General features: G+C 37.9%; 2 protein-coding genes across 18 annotated transcripts in view; one reads left to right on the top strand and one right to left on the bottom strand.

Annotated features, from left to right (window-relative positions):
• Nucleotides 1-19,976, top strand: part of dlg1 (MAGUK family member discs large 1) — a 539,916-nt gene that overhangs the window by 128,373 nt on the left and 391,567 nt on the right. For 3 of the 17 annotated variants that reach the window (XM_069122819.1, XM_069122820.1, XM_069122817.1), the window contains exon 1: nt 18,260-18,814. The exons of 7 other annotated variants lie outside the window; for them this stretch is intronic. The gene's annotated coding sequence lies outside the window, so the exon portion shown is untranslated. Of the gene's footprint in view, nt 1-18,257; nt 18,815-19,976 lie in introns of those variants that run through there. 7 more of the 17 variants (XM_069122822.1, XM_069122840.1, XM_069122827.1 and 4 more) reach the window with 4 other exon arrangements.
• On the bottom strand, nt 10,342-11,522 carry LOC138184681 (very long chain fatty acid elongase 1). Its single transcript, XM_069122851.1, has 4 exons — nt 11,349-11,522; nt 11,001-11,272; nt 10,588-10,890; nt 10,342-10,509 (listed from the first exon to the last, which is right to left on the bottom strand). The coding sequence occupies exons 1-4, from the start codon at nt 11,437-11,439 to the stop codon at nt 10,342-10,344; spliced, it is 834 nt and encodes a 277-aa protein (XP_068978952.1). The 5' UTR covers nt 11,440-11,522.

Raw genomic sequence — 19,976 nt, 5'->3', positions numbered from 1 at the left:
GCGCAAACACGATCGACATTCCATTCATATGTAGACAAATATGCATGAAAAGTAAAAAAAGATGCTTCTGCTCCGCGTATCGAAGTTTTCGTGATCTTTTTCTTCAGGCTTTCCATTCTTTTCCTCTCGCGACATCAAGCTTGTTCGCGAATTCCTCGGAAGTCTAGCCTCGATTCCACGTACTCTGCGCTCTTTCTTTTGCGTTTCTCATCGAGAAACCAGTCGTTGCAGACGCCAAAAATGCATGCTCCGCATTACAAGCAGTAATATTTTACAGTTTTCAATCCCTGTGCGGCCTGAAACATGCCTTCTATAAAGCACGTTTTACGATTCGCAATTCCTAACTTTTGACAAAACAGTAAAGTTCTGATTCTCCATTTGCAACGTTTGTGACCGCTGGAGTCATCGCGTTCGTTCGTATAGTTTTTATACCGATCTGTAATACGAGATAATAGTTAGTCGACTTTTATCGCACCAGCCAAATTCCAGATGTGCGAGAACAATTTTCACAATAGCTATGAATCGTCGAAAGGTTTTTCGTCGCGTGCTTAATCATTTTTCTCTCTTTGCTGTTCTAACGTGGCTCGTAACTTGCCATTTTAATATCCATATTACGTCGTTTTGCTACTTTATCGAGATTTAAGAGCCACAGTAAACTTTACGCTTTTCTTGGTTAACCGAGATATATATTCATTGCTTGATACCTTTACCTTTGTTTCATTGGATTATTTCTTCGCGACGTTGTAAAGCGTTTCACGTTCTTGTAGTCATCTTAGTTCCGTCGTTATGATTTTCCATCGATTATTATCCGACAATTTCACAATACGTATGTTCGATGAATGTTCATGAGAATCGTTCCGCATTGGGATTCCCATCAATGGGTATTTCAGAAAGCAATTTTCGAAAAATGTCATATACTCGCCGATTCGGAATGACCGGTCGTTGCCAGTAATATCCTGATTCTCTATAATCGAGCTCATTGATCCGTTCGAGTTTTCATCCTGATAGAACGGGATTTATGTTTTTTCGTTTCCGCGATCATGCACGTGTATTTTCGTAATATAATTGAATTGACGCGATGTTTGGGTAACATGTTTTGTTAATCATCGAGCGGATTACGTATTGACTGTGTTATCTATTTAGGATGTTACTGCAATTTCATCATGTAGTATAACGATTATTTAATTTAAATGTGCCCATCATTCGTGGTTCGCGCCATTGTTCGCGATTACATTATCCTACCAACTGTGAATGAATCACTGTTTCCAATAAAGCTAGATGTGTATAATTTCATCATATTAGTATTTAATATTTTATAATTTTTTTAGATAAGTTTCTGATATTTATCGTACATTCAGGACAGAAGGAAGCCTCTTTATTTCATTTGACGACCAAGGACAAAATTGCAAAGTAATTCAATAGGACACATTCATTTCATTTATATTATTTTACAGCAGAATTTTACATTTTGCGGTTGAAATATTTTTAACCGAAATTGCAAAATTTGTGCAGAATTATATTATTTGGCAATTTCAATTTTTACCTTATGAATTTCCTTTGAATAGCATTTAATGCAGTGTAATGCAGGTGCTTTACTTTATTCCTTGTGATACCTACGAATATTTGTAATTTATTGAAACTTCTATCTCCATATTCATAGCAAAATCCCTGTATGCTTTATAGTCGAAAGTTGCAGTCCTTGTGTATCGTGAAAAATATTATTGAAGAGCACCATTTAATTAAACGTCAGCGTTTAATTCGTATTTATAAGTGTAACGGCGTATCTACCGACGCTAATTACTTAATCCGCGCGCAGTTTATTTCTCTGTCGAATAAATTTTTGTTAGCAATTTTGCCTTCGCTCGTTTCATAAGTGGCTAAGCATCTGATGATTAATTTACTTTTATGATGACAAAACGCAGAACTGCGGTTTGTGAGGACTAACGAGGATGATTGTAACGGTGCTGATTCACCAGCTGATTTTGCTTTCTTTCGATAGAAAAATTTTTAAGTTTTCGGCACCCACGGTCAAACCTGCTGGTCTGAATTTAATCCGGAAGATATCGGTCACACCTGTCATAAAATCGATCGACGGACAATAAACTACACAAAGGAAAGTTCAACCCGTAAAAGAGTAACCTCCGAAAGTTCTGCATGCATGAACCCAGAGACAAAAGAGTATTTTATGGACACCGGCGTAGAAAATAAAATCATATCGCTCGAGAATTTTCGAATTGTAAGGATTATAAATTTTAATCGCCGCAAGTACAGTATGCTCGAAATGATAATTCGGCCCGTAAATTGTAATGTATTGCTGCATTAAATTTCCATAAATTCTCTGGAACGTTTCAATTTGTTTATACATTCTAACGGAACTCCGATGTCGTTAAACCGACGCGCGAAATGGACGTCGACCCGCGTTCGAGAGACCAGACAGTCCCGTTTAACTTGCGTATCGGTAATATCGATTTGATATTCCCATTCAAGTGTTTGCGCGCATTTTATTGCGTTGTAAATGAAGTATATATTTGTGTGATCCCGTTTCAACGCGATCCTTAATCCGAATTTGCTTTGCTTAACGTTTCAAGATCAAAGCGGGATCCCTGTAAAGTCCATTGGAAGCAGCAAACTAAATTTTCGTTAATTACCGCAGGAGCACCGGTTCGCTCGCTCGTGTACGACGGAAAAAAATTTAAAAGACAATTAAGCACGTCGGAATTGGTTTGGATAGATGTGTGAACTGAGATTTAGGTTTGCGATCAGTGCAACGTTTAAATGTAAAGAAAGTTTGCGCCGACCGGTCTGAAGTAAGGTCCATGAATCTATCAGCTTCCCTCTGCCAAAGGATAAATTCCGAACGCCGATAACGCTTCTATCTTCCCTTCCATTCGTTTGCTTGCCTCTCCGTTTTTTCTTATCTACCTATCCATCTTCTAACTATTTCTTCGCTTTGCCTCCGCCTATTTTTGCCGTTCGACCGCGCCCCCTTTCCCTCGATTTTAAGAGTGTAATTCCTTCTCGTTCGCCTATTTTCCCATCATCGCTCTGCGCAAGCCTGCGATCGCGATCGGCCCTTATTCTTAAAACGTGATCTATCGTTGAATCTCGCATCGGGCGACACCGGTTCCACCGGTTAATTTTGTGTATGCAGACTTCGCTGAGCTGCAAAGTAGGTCATCGAAATGCACCGGCACGAAATTACTCTTGATCTGAATTCTTTCGTTTCTGTCTCGGCAATCATCGGATATTCCGGGAAATTTATGCGGCATCCGCGTAACTCTTCCATGTGAAAAGAAGTTTCGGAAGCTTATGAAGTTGACGGACGAGAATGATATTTATATTTATTTCCTGTATTAAGCGAATAATAATACTTATCCCATAAGGATTTTTGTTGGATTACCTTCGAAAGTGTGGAAAAGTAGAGATACGAAACAGGTTCAACATCAAACAAAATTACGATTAGAAACAGATACGTATTAAGATAACTTCTTTTATGACTATAAGTACATAAAAGGTACGGTACGTTTGGAGGAGATTTAATATAAGCTTGTATGATATACATTTAGAAGCCATTGGTCCCCCATCATCTAATTTTTATCGTTGTAGGAGCAAATAGCTCGAAGTTAACGCATGACAGTTAGGATAAAGAACGATAAGACCGTTGAATCGTGGTAGCGAGGAGATCTAAATCATTTCGCGAGACCATCTTGCATCGTCGTATTTTCTTTCCACTCAGGCATCCGCGAACATTTTCTCGTTCTGAGCGGGAGTGAATTGTCGAGAGGGGTTTAAGGTCGTCCATATATAACCCGGCTATCGATAGCGTTCGCTCCTGGAGAATCTTACATTAATAATACGAATCGTTTTCAGAAAATTTGGTTCTATTCGCCGTCTCAAACGTGTTATTTTTCATCTATTTTTCCATTTTTATATTGTCTTGTCAAAGTTCTTTTTCCTCTCGTTGAGCGGAGATGTCGTCGCAAATTATTTGCATTTATTCCGTCTACATTCAGCGACAAAGATCGCATGAAATCGATTTTTTATTTAAATACACCGCCGGTACGCAAAGTGCGGAGTTTTCAGTTTTTCCGTGCAAATTCATTAATTTCAATAGCGTTGATTGGCGACGCGGAATGCCGATGAGGTGAATGTTTGAAAAATTCTTGTCCCCACTAGGGAGAAATTGTGAATAAATTAAGCGTGAAAAAATATGTAAACAAACATTTAATATCGTAATGTAATCTGCCATTAGGTGGATTTCTAATCGTTTTTATCGAAGTTCGTTAAATAATGGGACTCGGTATCTTTTGGCCGATGAAAGATTCACTTCTCGGGGGAAGAAAATCGTAAACTCGATCCTTTTACTGTTTCTCTGTAGACAGAATTATCAATAGGTGCAGTAGATACGCGTATCTGTTGTTTCCTTTTGCCTTTTTTTCTCCTACTTTATTTCACAGCCCTGCGGCTCTGGCCTTTAAATTCACAAAACTTTCTTAATTTTAAAGGTACGAGCTCGAACAATGAAACTCGAAAAGGCCCAAAACGATCGCGAAATTATTTTTTCCTCCGGTTCGGTTTTAATTGACTCTTTTATTCCATCGCTGCATCGATTCGAATTTTCTCAACAACCTCCCAGAGAAATTCATCCCATGAATCTGGATCGCTCTGATCAATCGGTCGCGATATAAAAAGCCTTTCAACGCGCTTCGATGCTCGTGTAAAATCTATTGACTAGGAGAAATCGACCGAACTTCCGACATTTGAGCTAATTTGAGCGAGTACATCGAAGCTCTTAGAACATACTGAACTCTGGTGGAGCGCGTGCAAGTTTTAGCTACTTGCCAGACGTGTTCGTGACGTAACAGAAATTAGACATCAGGAGTAGTTTAGATACTGCTTAATTTTTATAAAAGTTTTCAGCTATATTGCAGATTTATAACGTATAAGTTTAGGATGTTCTGATTTCATATATTTTCTTACAGATCTATTTATGTAAAATCAACAATATTTTATATTATAATAAATATTTTATACTCATATTTTTACAAATTATCGCTAAATTGTTACAAATAACGTTTGCTTATATCTTTTGTATTTAAGTTATTCCATAACTCCGTCGGCTCCGCTTTTTTTCTTTCCTCCGTTGTTCCTTTCATGTTCGATGGTTTCTCTTCTTCTAAATCAACGCTTACGAAAGTTTTAAACGAGAAACCAGCGGAATCGGTGCTCTTATTATTACCATAAAAGCGGAAACTGCCATATTTCATCAAGCCGATTCGCGAAACAGGAGTAATCGAGTTCTTTCGTTGAGTATGACGTCTCGTAACAATGCCCCTGGCCCCTTACTACATCGAGGTAATTCCACGTCTTATCGCGTGCCACTTTCTCCCTCTCCAAAAGAAAAATATCCCTTTGTATCAGCTACCGGTGGGAACTTTCTCGTTCTTTGTTTCTTAAACGATTGTGTTGTTTGTGCCTCTAGTTCTCCACGACGAGCATCCTAAGTTATCGTGCTCACTATCGTGCCATGCTTCCATCGATACTTTCCCATTTACCGTGGACAATAGTTGTTTCTATATGTACGACACATGATGACCAATTGTCGTTATATCTGAACCACAAGGAATTTTAATATTTTATTATGACATTCAAAGTTTACGATAGTAGAAATATCGAAAGGATAACGTTTAAAGGCGATACAGAATTATTATTTTATCCGGATCATTAAGAGCCGATTAAATTTTTAAACCGACTTGTAGTTACGATTCAAGATCTGCAATAGGAGAAAAATTGAAATCTTTCTCAGAAATATGTAAATCTGATACAGAATAGGGGTTGGACATCGAATTTTCAGAAATACTTTCGCTAAAATATCTAAGCTGTTATCAAATTTCATTTTTCAATCTTTTTACTCTTCTGGAAATATCTATTTACCTAAATACCGCAAAATCGAATACGAGTAGAATGGTGGTTCCTGGTTAACGAAAACGAATTGAACAACACGGGAAGGAAGGACGCGTTTCCTTTAACGGGGACCGTACATACACATTAGTTTGCTATTTTACATTGTTCAGAAGAGAACCGTCGCGTCGGCGCAAGTATGTCAGCCGGCGTTTCATAGGAGGAACAATGGTCGCGGCAGGCGCAGTGTAAAGTGACGATACAACAGCTCGCGTGGAACAAAAGCGATGCGGGCGTACTTGTTTAAAACGCTTATGTCGATGTCTCAATTGTATCGTTCTGCCTCCTCCTATCACTCCTCTTTACTCTTCTCTCTGTCTTTTACCATTCTGTACTGCATTTTCCACTGGCCCCTTGCAAAATTGATATTTGCATTCTCCCCACGACTACACCGAGATTACTCGTTTCTGTTCCAATTTCTAGCATCGCGTAAACTATTCGAACAGATAAACCGTGCATCCTCGACCGTGTCACGGAAATGCATGACCGAGAGAGGCGTTTCAATTCAATCCAAACACATTTTCATGCATACACGTGTTATTGAAAAAGTTTCACCCCTCGATTTAGTCGTTGTCGATTGTTCTAGTGTCATCAAAATGTTTTTGGAAGATAAAGTTATAATAGGGGATGGGAATAATTTCCGAATAATTTTTATATTACTCCGAATAATTTATTTTTGGTACTTCTCGCGAATATTTTTCTAAGCTCAAATATAAAGGAATGTTTTGCAGCGTTATTAGAGTATTGAAGGATTATGGATTATTTTGAAATGGTATTTCTGAATCATTAAATAGAAGTATTCAAATTTCTAAAAGTAATGGAAATACAGGAGGAAAAGCTGATGAAAGTTTACTCGTTACGTTTACAACGCGCGCGCCAACGCGAACTAGTTACTGCCAGCAGTTTTCGGCGAAAAAATATGAGATTCTTTGAACGAATCGTCGCGAGGTCGAGGCACTGATCACGAAACGAATATTGTTGGATAATGGACTTTCAAAGTGCGCACGAAACCAAAAACAGGCGAAACACGTTTGTTAGGATAATTGTAAAAGGTTTCTATATTCCGTAGAAACTGTTTAATTGTCGTTTGATTGTTTTTTTACCGATAAATGCAACCGTCCAATCATTTTTTCTTCCCATTCTGATTCTTCTTCTTTCTTTTTTTTTTTTTTTTTTTTTTTGTAAGGAACTAAAGTATTACAAATGTTCTTAATCCCTAAAATTGGAAAAGAAAATGGAGAACGTCTAAGGAATTCTTTAGGAGGGAAATAGAAAAAAACTTTCACGCAATCATAAGAAGGATGTTTGAACCGCAAATTTGGCTGATTTCTTTTCAACAAAAAATCCCTGGATATTTCGCTCTAACGGAATCTCTACATCTTTTAGATGTACCTGTTTAACGCTAAAACTACTGTCTAGTGAGTAGCTAAATTTACTACATACTAGTGATTATCCACAATTAAAATATAATGAAAATGAATAAAGAAATACAATAATGTTTTATTCTCTAAAAACGTAGATATTCATTTCCCCAAAAGTATTGATGCATTTTTAGTAATTATAAAAACAAGATACTAAAACCTAAAATTCATAACCTTCATAAATTTGATAATTTAGTGTTTTTTAACATTCTCTTCAAATTATGATTAATGAATTGATCTAAAGAAGTCCAATCTGAATTCTAGTAATTAAGATCGTTTTTGGCTACTGAACGCAGACAAATCAACCGTCTTTATCTCATGGACATATACATTTCGCAGCTAATGCTAATTAGCGAATTCTTTAGTTAATTACCTTATTCAAAAAAGTGGTAAAAGATCGTTGACATAGAAAATAATCTGAAATATCAAACCATTTTGCGAATTAATCTACGAGACAGAAAATGATGCGTGATAAGTGTATCTCGTACCTCAATGTCATAACGATTCACACATATCATAAAGTAGAATCTTCGTTCTCGATTCGACTTTTATCATCCTGTTGGATCGAGAACGCGTACCACCGAGTTACTTTTCCATGAGTGAGACTGGAATTAGGATTCCTCTGGTCTAATGGCACGTGAAGCGAAATGCTTGCGTGCCAGATACATTTTCCTTTTGGTAATTATATCGATCAATTTAAGACGTCGGTGCCCGGAAGCAACGTTGTGATCTCGCAAGAGGAAGAATGTTAGGTTTAGATCGAGGTATTTAGAAACGTTAATTCCTTTCAAACTGGAATAACGACCATTAGCTAATGTCAAGTCTTAGGAAGAAGTGTTTGTTAGCGACTTAAATGGTTTGGTTAATTGGAGTACTTTGTATTAAATGAAAAGTTTGAATTGGAAGTTCTAGCTTGAACAACCATTGTTCTTTTCCTCTCTAAGTCGATAATTTTCAAACTCTTAACAAAAGAAGAATTGTACGCTGGTTTGAAAAGAAATAGTTGAGCTATCGAATTTCGTATGCGTTCTTGTGTAAGTCTGTTGCATGATGCATGCAAGTTTGCGATGCAGAGCCATAGCACGCGCTCTTAAGTTTGGCAACTAGTTCACAATCCCATAATCCCTGTTCGGAGCTTAGCATTCTCGTGGTGACGTGCCAATCGCTATTGAAAAGCGGGACAGAAACTCTCGGGTTCTATGTGTCCTAATTAGAACTTAGAGTTTTCCTGTCTATGAGCAACTAAATTAAAGTGTGAATACTCTCATATGTCGAATAACTACTATTGTGTTCTCATGAGCTCAAATTGAATTTCACGCAATCATTCGGTATATGGCAAAATAATATTCTCTCTATCGTTTCCATTTCTGTATTCTACGTTGCCTTCATATTTAGGTCGTATTTGTAAAGGTGAATAAAATCTTCGTTGATTCATATGTCGAAATTTTGTCTCCGCGGCTTGCACTTTGAAAACCAATCTTTCAACGACACGTGAAGAAACCTCCTAATCTCGTGAAGTTACACATTGAAAAGTGATATTTTTCGGTAACTATAATTAATCTTTTGATGACAGTTAGAACTAGAGAGAAAAAAAGAGATTTACTAAATAATTTGGTCAGAGGAATCCCCATTTGTTGACATTCTTATGACGTCAAAGAGTGAATTCATCTAGATTTTTACTATTCATGATATAGTTTATATACATATTGGAAACCATAAATTCAAGTAGTTGCATCGATATCAATTTGTCTATATCAGCTATTTATATACACACTTTATATACTTGTATATCTCTTTCCGTCGTTTCTTTTTTAATATTTTTAACATATTTTTAATATATTTATAACTCGTTTTCTTTATGTTTCAGGTAAGCGATTTCTCAGTTTTCTTCTCACGAACATTTTTCAAATTACGCACGTAAGTTTAAAACTTCTTGTACTTATATCTACGAATCGGTAGCTCTTTACAAGTTGAATAATTCCAATTAAACATTATAAAATCAGCGAAATTCATAAATGGTCGCGTTAAACGCTATCATTTCTCTCAAGCATTAAACTTCTCGTTATTTATTCGCAATCCTAGGCTGACAGCTTCCGTGCATAAATGATTAAATGAGAAATGAGGTAGCCATCACGATATAATAAGGTCCTTAATTAATCAAGTAGTGACACTGATTGATGCAGTGACTAACTTAATACTTATACTTCGTAGAGCCTTAACCAATTTTTCGTGTTCTAACTTTATCAACTATTTTGTCAATCCGCGAATTGACACACATCGATGTGTTAGAAAAAACAACAAAATGAAACAAAAAGACAAAGGACAGTACAAGATTCAAAAATACTAAGGAGATGAATTATGCAATGTTTGCTTATTTGCATAGATAGATATCTATCGATTCGTCTATTTAAATATCTCATTGTTAAGCAAGAGAACTTTGACTCTTGGTCGGTTCCATAACCTTTCTACATTGTGGAGACTATGATGCATACGATGATAGTTTACGTTAGTGTTGGTGCATCTGTAATTTCATTCCATTGTTACCATTTTGGAACTTTTGAGTATGCTAATCGCCGATTGCACATATCATTTGAATAATATGGTTTACTACGTTCGTTTGAATTCTGATACGCATATATTTATACTAACCTTGTAATATTTCAGTTTATTGAACTCTACGATGTAGTTTCTCTTATGTTTTATTAATAAGTATCTACAAATATCATTTTTATATAAATATCGCCATAATTGGTAAATTAAATTACAGTCAGTTCAATCGAAACGATTAAATTATTCATTGAAGTAATATTTATATCGTAGTTTTCGTTAAAAGCATCTTCTTTCATTGATTAGGGTATATTTTGTAGTTTTCTGATTAAAACAGGTGCATTCACGATCATAATAAAAACGTATTATATCAAATACACAATTTTTCATGATTTCAATATGATTTCATATTTCAACGTTCCTTTGAAGCAGATTTCGTGTATTTTCTTTGATAGAAGTTGTAGAAAAGAATGAAATTTATGATTAAATTGGTCGCCGAGATAGTGCCTGGTAGTTTTGTTACAGGACAAGACGGAAGAAGCGATTGCACATTTTGTATCAGTAAAATTATAAGTTGTGCCTGATGTAACGAGAAAAATAGTATATTCAAATTGACTAAATAAGTTATGATTAAACTTAAAATTTAATTTGCACTTACCATTTGCACGATGGTCAATATTGGTTTATACGTAGCTAATACTCTCCGAAACTTTGGACCAAATGTGCTAAGGAAGTAATAGGTATACATGATCACGTGTACGCCGCAGTTTACGAGCGGAGTGAACGAAGACATCGCCACCGGCACATATTTTGTCGTAAGCCAACATAATAAGATCGTAGTTACATGATGGTATAGATGCAAAAATGAAACTTGTTCCTTCTTCTTTCTAAGAACGAAGACGAACGTTTCCACGAAATGGATCAATTTCAACATTGTTACCAACCACATTATATAAGTTAACTGTAATAACAAAATTATTAATGAATAAAGTTCATTGATAAATAGATTAAGATTGATAAACGAAATTGTACATATTAATTGGTTCGTAATAATTGTGATGATTAACGCACCTTGAGAGGCCCAGGTTTATACGAAAAATCTGGTATTTCACAGTACATGGTTATTTCAGTGAACCAGCCTACAGTGATGAATTGCTGCACCACATACGTGTTAGCGATAATTTGAAAGACATTGTAGTATTTCATGAAGGTTTTCAAGTCGTAGGGTTTCCTATCTTTCATGAATTCGGGACCATATTTGAGAACAAAGTATAAGTACAACAATACGATGGAAGGTATAATAACAGGCGATCCGATAAATGGTAAACCATTTGTCCTTGGATCTAAAAATTAGCAAGCAGGATTATGAGTATTCCTTGTACGAATTTGTTTTGGAAATGCTGAGTTTTTGGTACTCACCAGCATTCTGATTCCAATAAAAGTTGTAAAGCTCTACGAATCCCATTCTTGATATTTTCTCCGTTTCTGTCATTTGCGATCCACGAACCATTCTTGGCTTTTTACTAGAATATTTTGCTCATACCGATCATTGCAGCTTTATGTCTATGACCGTAATGAAACTCCTTACGTCAATTGATGTATAATAGCAACTATTCGACGTTCGCCGTGAACAGGAGGTATTTATACATGTGAACAATGGGTGCACTCTTGTGTCACACAAATACATTTGTATACGCATATGTAAGTGCATTTATATCTACATACATCAAAATATACATGCGCATTAATTTAATTAAATACGAATGTCTTTCTGATAAGTAGAGATCACAAGGTTAGAGGTGTTAGTAAGTAAGTAGTGACAAAATGGATTGATACTTATCATATTAAACGTTATTCACAGTTTTATAATATAACTTAATGTCCGCATTCAGAAAGATTGGCAAGACAAATTGAGTTACAATGTTATAAAAAATCAAATTATAACTTTATACATAGCGAACTCTATTACATATAAAAATTATAAAAAAAGTCAAAGTGTTTTCACACTATAAATTAAACATTGCTCCTATAACTTCTTTCTTCGTCGATTAATACGTTATTCGTGTTTCATTAAGATATTCGCATAATAAGTTAGTCAATGATGTAAATCGGTTACATACAAACGCTTTTTGGAAATTTAATAGACCTAATAAGCGAAGGGTGGGGATCCCGACGAAGAAATAATCGAAAAGTTAGTCGGAGCTTGAGTTCTCTGGAGAACATATTAAGTATCGCTGATTAAGGTAGCTTAGTCAAAACGGATAGAAGGGAATCGATACCAATTCAACTATTCAGTTCCTCGCTCCACGAGGAACGCCTCTTAAAATCGAAGAAAACCTCGAACGATAATGAAAAAAGTTGACCGCGCCTCCACCTTGGCTGCGTTTCGTTGGAAATTAATGCAAATGAGTATTGATATTTTTATCTCATGCCGCATCTACGAATAATCTGGTGGTCTCCGCCAAATCGGAAAAACCCAAACATTTTTCTATCGAGATTCGAGACTCGAATGCATCGCGTTATTTATCCAACTCGAGTCGCTAGGAGAGCATCGAGGTTCACAAGTAAATTCAAAGCCAAACCCAGAGCCGAGTTTCTTGACTCGATTCACCGAATTTTCGATACTCAAATATCGAAACTTAATATTGGAGTCTTATTTCGACAAGGCCGTAACGTTCTTCCTTTGATCTAGCCAACTTTAAAATTTCCAATATTCGATCTGAGCCTTGTCTCGCGAGCACGAAGGAACTCACATGGATCTGGCCTGCATCCGAAGTTGCAAGAGGTCGGGCTCAGGTTAAAAGTTAAAGAGAGTCAAGCCAGGCCATGAAGTAGTAATCGGGCAGTTAAGGTAGCCGGCTGTTTCGAGCCCATAAAGTTGCTAGTGGGATGTATTAAGCATCGCTAATCGAGGTAGTTTAGTCGACAGGGATGCTGGCAAGAGTAGAGTGGTAACTTGGTCGACAGGGAGGGGATGTTAGGACGGTAGGGGAAGAGCATTAGCTGCCCCCCAGAGCCTCCCGCTAAGTGCTGCAATTTATTTTATTACCCTTCGCGCGTCTACGTTTGGAAACCTTTGGTCGACGCGCTTCCATTCGTTGCGAAAACACCAATAGGTCGCGGAAACGTAATTTACACCGAGAGTTGCGGAGAGTCGCGGTGCGAACTAAACTAGAGAACGAGTAGAAAATGTATTGACGGGCGAAAACAGAGGGCGTTTTGTTCGCTGTCGTTGGCACTTCGTTTCTGTCGACATTTCAGCTTTTCCCTCCTTCCGCAGCCCGCGGGAAGTCTGATCTGATTTTCCTTTCGATTGTCTCTTGATTTACAGCGCCGAATCTCGACGAATACTAGATATGGACGTACTCGCGTACATACGTATGCATATATTTCCAGGATGGAAAGAAGTTATATGCAGTACTAAATTCAAATTCACATAGAAATGTTTAAGGTGAGTTATTACAAATTTCCACTTTATTTTCATATTTGATATTCATTTTTCGTTGACATTTTTTACGCTCACGATATCTGGAATACAGTGGATTTCATAAAAGAGAAAATTTGATCTTGAATAATTATGACATAATTTTCTTCCATTGTATACGTATGTGTCAGTCATCGATAGAAGAATAAGTACGAACGTAGAACAATTCGAACGTATAGCAGTAGAAACATCATGAAAACGAGGTCACCCAAATTTCGCGATGATGATTATTGGCGGAGTTCAATAAACTCGAATTGCATTTTTTTCTGAGAACGAGTTTCGAAACGTAGTTTTCCGGAATTGGTAATTGCTTTTTTACGAGACACGATAGTGGTTCTTCTCTCCGTACGTGACTGTGTATTTTTTTTCACAGATTGATGTTTCAATTAACTTTTTCTTCATAACAGAAGCATGTTGCATAGAAATAGCTTCTGTTTCGTGTGAAACATAAAATAACACGTATATTTAATTATTTCCACGCGTACCTATACCACGAGTGAAAAACCAAAAGGAAATCAAATATTGAACATATACTATCAGAGTTGCTGTTCCAAACCTACTAGAATAGCAACGAGTACACACGAAAACGTACGCTGTGCTCTTTGGCCTGGACAATCGTTCAGAGTATTGTTTGGAAGGAAAACGGAAGAAAAAGAAGAGACACAAAATAGAGAGCCTCTGTGTCAGCCGAGAGGTACGTTTAAAGCGGCACGAAGGCAAAATAGCGAAAAAGGGCGGGGGCGAGGGGTTGCGCGTGACAGAACAAGGGCAAGCTACTCGAAGGAAAAGCTGAAATTTCGACCGCGCGGCAATTGGACTGCGATTCGTTGTAGGATTACCGTATTGCTCGGCAACACATGAAATAATTCTACACGGCCAATATGATATAAATCCGGCGCGGTGGCTGGCGTTTCCCGCTCGGGAGGCAGACTTAAATGCGACTTAACGCGCTTCGAATACGCTGTTTAAATGTGGTACAGTTTGTTCGATGTTTAAACGCATTGAGAAGCTTTAGAGAATAATTCTCGTCCCCGTATTTATAGCGGATAATTCACATCGATTCGATTGGTCCAAACATGTGTTGGTTAGCTTCATTGCACGTAGAAATTCTTTTATATCATTTCCGACGATAAATTTCAGGAATTATATTTCTAAGGAAAAGTCTGCAACTTTGATCCCTACCTTCCAGGAATAGCACCTAGAATTAGCACATGATTCATTCGATTAGATGTAAGGGTTTCAATGTGGGAAAGCGATACAAGTGAATCTTTTAATTTAAAATGAATTAAATAGAAACTCAGAAAAGATGAATATTATTATAGTATTTCATATGTGCAGTATTTGATAGAGAATTGTAATCCATATTATGATATAGCACAACTGGTTACAAATTTTCTTTAAATATACTTACACATTATGTTATTACGTATACTTATGCATTTAAGTATTCTTATTATATCATTACCATTAGTATTCTATTATACTGCAACCTCGTTCCGTATTTTCAAGACCAGATTACATTATTTTAATACAAAGCTCTATCCTGTTCGCACTTGTAACAACAATTTGGAACACAACAGCAAATTAACTTTAAGGTTACCTTAACCTTACCTTAGCTCCTGTATCTTTATTACTTTCTTTTATTTTTATCTTACTCGTGGCACAAAGGGATTGCAGTAATTTCCGGCATTCTACCGTGTAATGATTACACAGGGCAAAATTAGGGAACTTTTCGTTGGCATTTAATATCAGGTCGTTTCGTTGTATTCCAATATACCGTTCATCGACAGTATCGAAGGCAACGCGGGACGATTGTAAAAAGCTGACGCAGAACACGCCGTCGATTTAAATGTAATGCGACGGGAGAGTCAATAAAAATGAAAATAGCGGCCGTAGCAAGGAACATTGAAAACTCGTCGCGTTCATTGCGGAACGGCCTAGAAAGGTCGTCGTTCCGACTCCGATAGAAATAGAAAATTACCATAACGATTGCCGATACTTGTTCCATCAATCGACAGGTTCTGTGAAAATTTTGCGCAAATTCTGATTGCAATTATTTATCGTGTATCATTTAATAAAAAGAATTAATACAAACAAAAAATTGGCAATTATAAATTGAATATAAATAGATTTTCAGCCACTTACAATTTATGCGAACTCCTAGATAGATTGGTAAATATGCAGAATAAATCTGGGAATAGAACTTTCAGTCAACTTAATGCGACATAAAACTCAATAATGTTTTTGTATAATTGATTTGTTATAGAAAAAGTGGGAAAATATGTTCGTGGAGATGGAAATTGAGTAGAATCAGTTAGCAGATAGGAAAAGGTACGAGCGCAAGTCCAATTGATTTTAAAAACGATTTCCCAAAAACGATTTGGATCGCTGGTAATCCCAGGGCTCCGCTTGTCGAAAGTAACGAACAAGTGGAACAAACGGTACCAGCCAGAAAAAGCTGCGGAGTCAGAGGAATTTCACCAGACGACGCTATTTTTTAATTTACCAGCATTTCACGTCCGTTGTTCTATTTCCTTTTCTCCTTGTCTCTTCTGTTTTATGTTTCTACCTTTTTCTATCTGGAAAACGGAAATATTTGCAATTCAAAATTTAATGCTCGGTTTCTTAATTAAGTAATTGGAAGGTAGCGTGACGTCGACCGAGCAAACCTATCAATTACATGCTCGATTGGACCGAGAGGTTTGTATCAGGACGTCAGTTCCACTGTCGCAGATACAACTAGGGAACGAATAACGAGAATAGAGAGGGATTGGAAAACAGGAATCGAATAGGTTGAAAGAGAGATCTGAACAGAGAAGTATACCGTTGGAATCGTGTAGAGCAATGATGAGAAGTGTAAAAAATCGACGAGGTTAGGAGAAGAGATCGTTAACAGAGGAGTCGAATAGTCTGCTGGAATGAAAAAAAATATAGAAAATTTTGGTACAATAAAAAATATCTAATAACGATGAATGTTAATAAAAGCAGTCAAATTTTTGTAGTATTCGAATATCAAAATGGAAGAAACAGAAAAGCGGCAAGAAAAATAGTGCAGTAGGATATATAAAGATTAACAAAGAATCGAGCAAACAAGAGTTAACTCTCTAATTATCTATTCCGAAAGAAAGAAAAGAAAATGTGTTTGACGAAAGAGACAAGAGAAATAAATCGAGAAAAAGAAGAAAGACGAGACAAACTAGGACCGACGTGAAATGCGTAATAGTAGCGAAAAATTTAGTAAACAATGATGCAAAGAATGAAATAACATGGGAAGTATTATGAGACAGAAAGAAAGAATGCAGACACAGATAAGAAAGAAACAAGAGAAAGAAAGAGAAGACAGGTTGGTGGGATTGAGAAGGACGGAGGAACGGACGGATCGTCGTGGCGTTTGCGCCTGGGGTTGTCGAGGACAGCGCGAAGAGGGTGTGCAAGGGTGATCGGCGTAGGTGGCGGCGCTTGGAGGGTGGGAGGACAGGGAAAGGCGTGGAATTGGTGGAGGCAGTCAGTGGCTCGCCGCGCGCCACAACGACCGTCGGATCTAGCCGTTGAGTTTTTCCACTTGTTACCGTATCGCACCCACGTCCATACTGTACTCTTCTCCTCTACCCCACCGTTTGATTTTTTTCCTTTCCATTTGTTTCGTTCGCTACCCTGGACTGTGAACGTGCGTCTGATTTGTCTGCACAAGTTCGATCACACAACCCGCGTTCTCGTCAAATTCTCGAGTCTCCAGGATTGTGATCTGTGATCCAGTGCTTGCGGCTGTCGACTGATCCTGATCTAGTGTTCTGAAAAATAAATGCGTTGGTTACAGTGTGAAATCAAATGTTGTTACCAACGAAACGCAACATAACGTAACGGAGAAATGTAACGAGAATGGAAATATTCATCAACATAGTATTTTGTGAGTGAAGGAAAAATCGAAAAGTGAGGCATGTATTTTCACGTATGTTCCTTGTGGGAAAAAATTGTTCCCTTGGTTTTTTGGTTCAAATGTGACGTCTTGGTTCGCCTCTACGTGTTTTCCGTGGATAAGCTGATGTAAATATCTTTCGCACGAGAACGAGATCCGTGTGTACTTTTTATTAAAGTTTCGTGTACACTTTTCTCTCGCGCCGGATTATATTTTGCACCCGGTCTCTGTGCACGTTCCACGTTTCTTCGACGAAGCCTGGAAAGCTTAGGCGTCTCGTGTGACCGAAAGTGTAGCATAGCTTAATCCGAAAAATTATAATTGCAAATCCGAGACCGCATACTTTCGCACGACTGTATTTTGAATACATTATACAAATTGAACGTTGCATAAGTCTTCCTTACTTCTGCGGAATTTTATAACCTCTATAGCAGCTTTGACTCTTCCCGACTTTCTATTATTAAAGTGTGCCGACCGCTTATCAACTTCACCACCGACGTTACACCACGGGACTTCCGATTCTTGTCTTCTCTGATTCTCACAAATGCCATTTTGCGTGAGGAAAATTTGCACCTCGAAAACGTTTCCTTGTTCAGACGCGATAAATTTACGATAAATTCGCGATACCGGTTACAAATCATCCAGAACGTCTTTTGTTAAGGAAACAAAAAGGAGAAAATGAAATAAATGCGGAGCTGCGCCATTGTATCAAACCAGACAAATTACGATGTAATTAATCTTCCCGATCGCGAAAAGCTCTAGACTAACTTTCGAGAAATTTCTCGGATTACGCGGTGCTGCATTTTCGTCGATGTTAATTTCTTACCACCACAAGACTTTTAATTACACACCACGATCTCGTTCGTATAGAAAGCATTTACATCCAACCTCAACAGCATCTGTTTACGTGACCAGTGTAACTAGTTGACTTAACCCAAGCTTGTGAACAAGTTCTCGTTTTCACGGAACGTTCTCTATGGATCGTCTAGTAATCGCAACGGGGAATTTTCAAAGGATGTTGCAGATTCTACATTACTACTGAAGCTTCGAGGGAACACGCGCTGTAACCTGGATTAGGTGCACTTGGAAACTCTGGTGCACCATATTTTTGTCGAATTTTCATTTCATCGAGTATTCACATTGCCCTCTCGTGTGAAAAAGACGCGTTCGTCCGTGAACGATCAGCCGTGAATCGAAAGCCTGGATTAATTCGCGGCTGAATGGGATCGCCGGTGCATCGACCTCTCGTCGAGTATAATACCTGTTGTCCGAATTTTACTGGTTTTTTTTCACTCATCTTTTTTTCTTTGCTCTTTACCTGGCTCTTTCACGAGAAGCTCAAGTGAAAAGTGAATGACGTTCAGCTTTCGTCGACCGTCCTCGATCTTGGGATAATAATGTTCGGCGGCAGACGGTCGGTCGCTTTGTTCGGTGCGATGATTCGTCTGTTTCCTGTTTGATGAATCTCTACGGACTTCAAAGCAGGTAACGTAGCACGCGTACCATCGAGAAAGTACTGTCCGAGGAGGATCCTTCTTTTTTTATTCTTTTTAATTTTTCTTTTCTTTTCCTCTTGTTCGTCCTTCGCGCGAAGCCGTGAACACAAAGAAAGCGGTTGTTACGCGTTGCTTTTGTCGATCTTCTAAAGTACTGAAATTGCTGGCACTCTTACAAACAAAAAATGGTTTTTCTATGCCCATTACCAGCCGAATGGGGAACAACCGTGATCGCACAGTGGCGCGTTCGCGTTACCCGTAAATGGGAGAAAGTGGAACGATCCTCACCTTTTTTCCCATCGGTCTCTCGTTACCTCTACTAGAACTGGTTGTACTTCATGGGCTTTTCCCAATGGAACGGTTATTCGTTACCGCTTCCGCTACATTCGTTACATTCGTTCCATATTTTTTCTGCGCTAAACAAAAGAATACGTCGGTTCTCCGTTTTTAACGATCAATTTATAGGAAATAAATGTCGGCATTGACAAACATTTGTGTAAAAGCTATGCGACAAAAGAAAAGCACGAGAAGACATCTTAGACTTTCCTTGCGAAAGAAACGCGAAAGTTCCGTAGTTATCTCCCGTCTTTCGTTGTAATATACATATTTAAATAGTCTCAAGGAACGGCGTAGGATAGGCAAAGAGCCCTAATTTTCAGCTGAGGAGTCGCGAGATGGTTCCGCCGTCGAGTAAATCTGCCGGAATACGCAATAACAGGATGCAAATAACGAAGTACTTACGCTTCCCTTTTTTTTATTTTCGACGACAGTTTTATCGAATGCGAAACACAGAGGCATTTGTAGCATCTTCTCTTGCTTTCCTCCTCCTCCTTCTACTGCGAAGCTTATCGAATACCGTAAAGGAAACAGGAAACGCGACACGACGGTCGATGGGATTTTCGAGCCGGTTAATTTATCCCATTCCGTGTTCCATTTCTCTTGATTCGAGTTCGGTGACTCATTCTCTTTTATCCTGCTCAAATAATTCTCGCTCTGCTCTTTAGCCCATGGTTGCGTCTGCTTTTACAGCAGAGTTTCACGGGAACGCGGGCTAAGCAGCGGTTTTCATTTCCTGGAAGAAGAACCGCGGCTACGTCGCGTGTCGGATAATGAAAACGCGGCTGCGGTTCGGCCGACTTTTCTGACGTTCT

Source organism: Bombus flavifrons, chromosome 11 (assembly GCF_040668555.2).
Source record: "Bombus flavifrons isolate JBK064 chromosome 11, iyBomFlav1_principal, whole genome shotgun sequence".
In the NCBI taxonomy this organism is placed as follows: Eukaryota; Metazoa; Arthropoda; class Insecta; order Hymenoptera; family Apidae; genus Bombus; species Bombus flavifrons.
This window is presented reverse-complemented; position numbering and strand designations above follow the sequence as displayed.

What these genes read in the sequence shown, in the direction of transcription:
- LOC138184681 (XM_069122851.1), bottom strand. Translation starts at nt 11,439, where the DNA reads ATGGTTCGTGGATCGCAAATGACAGAAACGGAGAAAATATCAAGAATG. An exon ending in ATAAACCTGGGCCTCTCAAG is followed by an intron (nt 10,891 to 11,000) that starts GTGCGTTAATCA and finishes TTGTTATTACAG; the next exon opens with TTAACTTATATAATGTGGTT. An exon ending in TATTGACCATCGTGCAAATG is followed by an intron (nt 10,510 to 10,587) that starts GTAAGTGCAAAT and finishes TCGTTACATCAG; the next exon opens with GCACAACTTATAATTTTACT.